Source organism: Pinus tabuliformis, chromosome J (genome assembly GCF_031772625.1).
Source record: "Pinus tabuliformis cultivar Carrire ecotype Pingquan chromosome J, CPIR1, whole genome shotgun sequence".
Taxonomy (NCBI): Eukaryota; Viridiplantae; Streptophyta; class Pinopsida; order Pinales; family Pinaceae; genus Pinus; species Pinus tabuliformis.
The window spans coordinates 223,193,526-223,197,883 of NC_142295.1; the positions used below are offsets into that span (position 1 = coordinate 223,193,526).

A 4,358-nucleotide genomic window follows, 5' to 3' on the forward strand; every position below is an offset into this window, starting at 1 on the left:
ATCGTGGGAGGTGAGGAAAAAGTATATGCAAGGGTCACAAAAAATAAAGTTCACGTGGAGACACCCCCACCACCAAAATTGATAAATAAGAAAACAAGAAGTGAAATAATTGAGGCATAACAAGAGATATTACTCTACATAGATACCTTACAATTAGAAGAAGAAAAGATGGACAAAATGTCACTAAATTTCAAAGTAAAGTAGTCAATCTAGAATTGCCGATGTCTAAGAAGAAGAAAAATTCCCATCAAAAGCTAATGAGGTCACCATTTCTTAGTAGACATGCAAAATATCTTCATTTTGGAATGATTATGTGTATTTGCACATAAAACCATTAAAATAATAATAGGTATATATTAAAATTCCCTCTTGATTTATAATTAAACTAATGATTAGAGATTAGATACGAATTGCAAGAGAAATACTCCCCTTCCCCAACATAATGTGTAAAACACTAATCTAATTGTAAATATCTAGGCCAGGTTTTGGGTTTAGGTTCAAATGAGGGTTTAATCTTAAAAACAAAAACTGTTTATAGTGAGGCATTGAAACCGAGAAACATGGGTCTTGCCACTTACTTGGCACTCAACTTGTCGTTTTCGCTCCAAAATGATGCAAACTCCTATGGCACTGAAGCCACTCCTCTCATTTTTATTGGATAGGATAGAAGAAACTACTAGCATTTTCATGGTCTAGGGAAGAATTGGCTACCATTTAAAGGTTTGGATAGGAGGTTTAACTATAATTTCAAACTCTCATTTTAGTGTTTCGTTAGAATCTAATGTCTATAGCAAGAGATATTAATCAGAATATAAACTCTTGGTTGATAGTTTGCACTCCATAAATTATTTTTTAGCAAACCTTCTTCCTAGAATATTAATTACAATCTAAAACTCTTGGATGGTATTTTTAAATAGAATATAAACCCTTCAACAAGAGTTTTATACTTTCATCTTAGAGATTTTGTCCAATATTTTGTTTCAAGAACCTCTAGAGTAAAAACATGGTTAACTCTTGTCCTTGGACGATTGTTAGTCAAACTCTAACTTGAAATATTTTAAAATTCTGGGGGGAAATATATTAGGTTTTCTACTTGATCCATATTTCAATAAACATAGTGCAATTTATCACTACAAAACAAAATCCTTTACACATTTTCCCATTTCCACCCTTTAATTTCTAGGAACCCTAAAATAAATTCTAACCCCAAGGTGACAAGTGTGATAGTATTCATTTATATTTATCTAATTAGCATCACAAAACATGATATATCAAATTGAATCATATTACCCAACTAATCCCTATAAAACTATATTAATTTCCCATAAAAATATACACAGCTTGTTATCATTAACAATGATGGCATAATAATAGTAATCCAACTTCACGAGGATCATTGAGACTACTTTGTTTGTGTTACAAAGGGACTACTTCTAGGTAGCTATATGATTGCTAAAGTCTAAAGCCTAAAGGTAGAGATACTCTACAATACTCTTTAATTGAGATTATGACCTCTGGGAAGGAAACACATATTGTTAAACATTAAACATTACAATCTAAATATCTTATTCAACTTATACTCGTCCATATAAAATTTCTATAAAAATTACATTTTATTTCTTTTATAAAATACAACATGCTATCAATAATAATGATTGTAAGACTAACCTATATTCGCTTTAAATCCAAACTTTTTTACATTTTAATTTTATATATACATATATAAATTTACTTATTATTTATTTGTGTCCCTATTAAACTTCCATAAAAATTATATTTTATTTATTTTATAAAATACAGCATTCTATCCATAGTAATGATCGTATGGTTAAGCTATATTCACCGTAAACTCAAACTTTTTTACTATTTAATTTTATATCAAGAATACATAGATTTAATTATTAAAAAAATTAATAAAATATAAAATAAAAATAAATTTATGAGTGGTGTATTATATATAGTTTAATTTATTTTATATTTCAAACTTTTTTACTATTTAATTTTATATCATATAGTTTAATTTATTTTATATTTCTAACGAATAACTAACTAGTCTATTTGCTCTTACACATACAACATACCTTACTCTTTATGGTGTAAAACACATATATGCTCTACCTGGACAAACTACGAACAATAAGAAATAATGGATTCAGATTAAAACATTAAAATTTTGAGTTTTCCTCATTGGCTATCAAGTTTTGTTTAATACCTGGAATAACTTAAAAGAAAAATAAAACTTAATAACTAGCATACCCAAAGTCATTTAAGTTTATTAACACAAACAACGATATTGATGTAAGGATGCGACGCCTACATTTAAAGGAAATAAATGTTTATTTAAAATAAATGTTTATAAATAGAGAAGAAAGACGCGGGGTATTCACACTACAAGGTCACATTTAAATGTGGTAGTATTCATTACACATTTTCCCATTTCCATCTTTTTAATGTTTAGGAACTCTAAAATAAATTCTAACCTTAAGGTCCAAATGTGGTAGTATTCTAATTAGCATCACAAAGCATGATATAACAAATTGTATCATATTATCCAACTAATCTCTATAAAGCTCTATTAATTTCCCACAAAAATATACACAAACTTATTATATAGCAACTTGTTATCATTAACAATGATGGTATAATAATGATCGTTAAGTTTTATTTAAAAGAAAAATAAAACTTAACAACCAACATACCCAATGTCATTTAAGTTTATTAACACAAACAACGATATTGATGTAAGGACGCGACGCCTACATTTAAAGGAAAAAAATGTTTATAAATAGAGAAGAAAGAGGTGGGCTATTCACATGGTTATAATCACGGACAGCCGTTGAAGTCCTTTATTCTTCTTGAACTTTTGTTCAGTCCCAACAACTTTTCTTAGTTGTTCGGTTGCATCCTAGTAATTGTGGTATCTAGAGAACCAGGATGGCGGGAGGCAGTAAGTCTACCGCGTGCATGAAGAGACTGATGGCTGATCTGAAGAGTCTGGAAGATGACGCCCCTGCAGGTGTTAGCGCAGAACCGCGAGAGGGCAATCTTATGATATGGGATGCCGTTATTTTCGGGTATGTATACTAGGGTTTCTATAATTTTATATGTCTCCTTCGTCATTAAATAATAATAATCATATCTCTGCTTCTAAAATTTGGATTCATCTGAATACGCTCCTTCTGTTCACATTAGATCCATGTAGTTGACTGACCTGCGTCCATAATTGTTTGCAGGCCTCCAGACACTCCATGGGATGGCGGTGAGTATTTCCCCAAAATAAGACTTCCTGTCTACTTCAGAAATTTTGATTAACTGAACCTGATGAGTTTTGTATCGCAAATTTGTAGGCATATTCAAGCTAACGCTCGAGTTCAGGGAGAGTTACCCTAACAAACCTCCAATGGTGAGGTTTGAGTCGAAGATGTTTCACCCGAATAGTAAGTGTTGTCTACCCAAACTTCATTTCTTAGTTTTCAGTAAATACAAATTGATTATTCATTACGTTTATTTAATAGTATTCGATGTTGTAAGAACAATGAAATCTGCCCTTCTTCTTCTCAAACACTTACCGGGCATATCAGATCATAGGTTTAAAAAGCTCTTTGGTAATCATCAACGAAGTGATGTTTGGTTCGTCATGTGCAGTTTATCCAGATGGTGGTATTTGCTTGGACATTTTGCAAGACAAGTGGTGCCCAGCCTACGATGTCCCAACAGTTCTCGCTTCAATTCAGGTACATTTTTGGTTGTGAGGTGTTCTTATAATGTGGCACCGTAAAAGAAGGGAAATATAATCTACAAATGCTTTTAGCTGCAGTATTATTGATTCTGAATACTCATATTTGTATCATTTGGATGCAGTCATTATTGTCTGACCCAAATCCAGATTCTCCTGCGAATCCAGAGGCTGCTAAGTTATACTTCAGTGATGTGAAAGAATATAAAAGAAGGGTCCGCCAGGTTGTTGAAGAGAGCTTGTCTGATGTATAACAGAAAATTAACGTGCTGATAAATATTAGAATTTGGTTTCGATTAGGACTGTTGTGCTAAATTAATATTTCGTTTTTCACGTGGTCAAGTCCAGCAGAAAACGATAAAATGCGTAATTAAAATTTTAAATTCTCGTACTTTTCCAAATATACGAAAAGCAAGACATGACATGATGCAAATAACTATGTTTCAATAGTCTATATTTTTTTTTAAGATAGAGACGTGTAAAGCAGGGTATTTGTTTATTTGTTTATGGTTATGATAAGGATGAGGAATTAGTTTCATTTATTTTTTAAAATATCATATATCAATTTTATCTTAATAATAAAAGGAATTAAAAATAATTATTATATTTTTATTAATTAATA

At 30.8% G+C, this 4,358-nt stretch overlaps 1 protein-coding gene across 1 annotated transcript; it reads left to right on the forward strand.

Annotated features, from left to right (window-relative positions):
- The first annotated feature begins 2,958 nt into the window (after nucleotides 1-2,958).
- On the forward strand, nucleotides 2,959-3,990 carry LOC149226517 (ubiquitin-conjugating enzyme E2 1-like). The gene is made up of 5 exons (XM_089380219.1): nucleotides 2,959-3,074; nucleotides 3,234-3,259; nucleotides 3,348-3,437; nucleotides 3,646-3,734; nucleotides 3,862-3,990. The coding sequence occupies exons 1-5, from the start codon at nucleotides 2,965-2,967 to the stop codon at nucleotides 3,988-3,990; spliced, it is 444 nt and encodes a 147-aa protein (XP_089236345.1). The 5' UTR covers nucleotides 2,959-2,964.
- The last annotated feature ends 368 nt before the right edge of the window (nucleotides 3,991-4,358 follow it).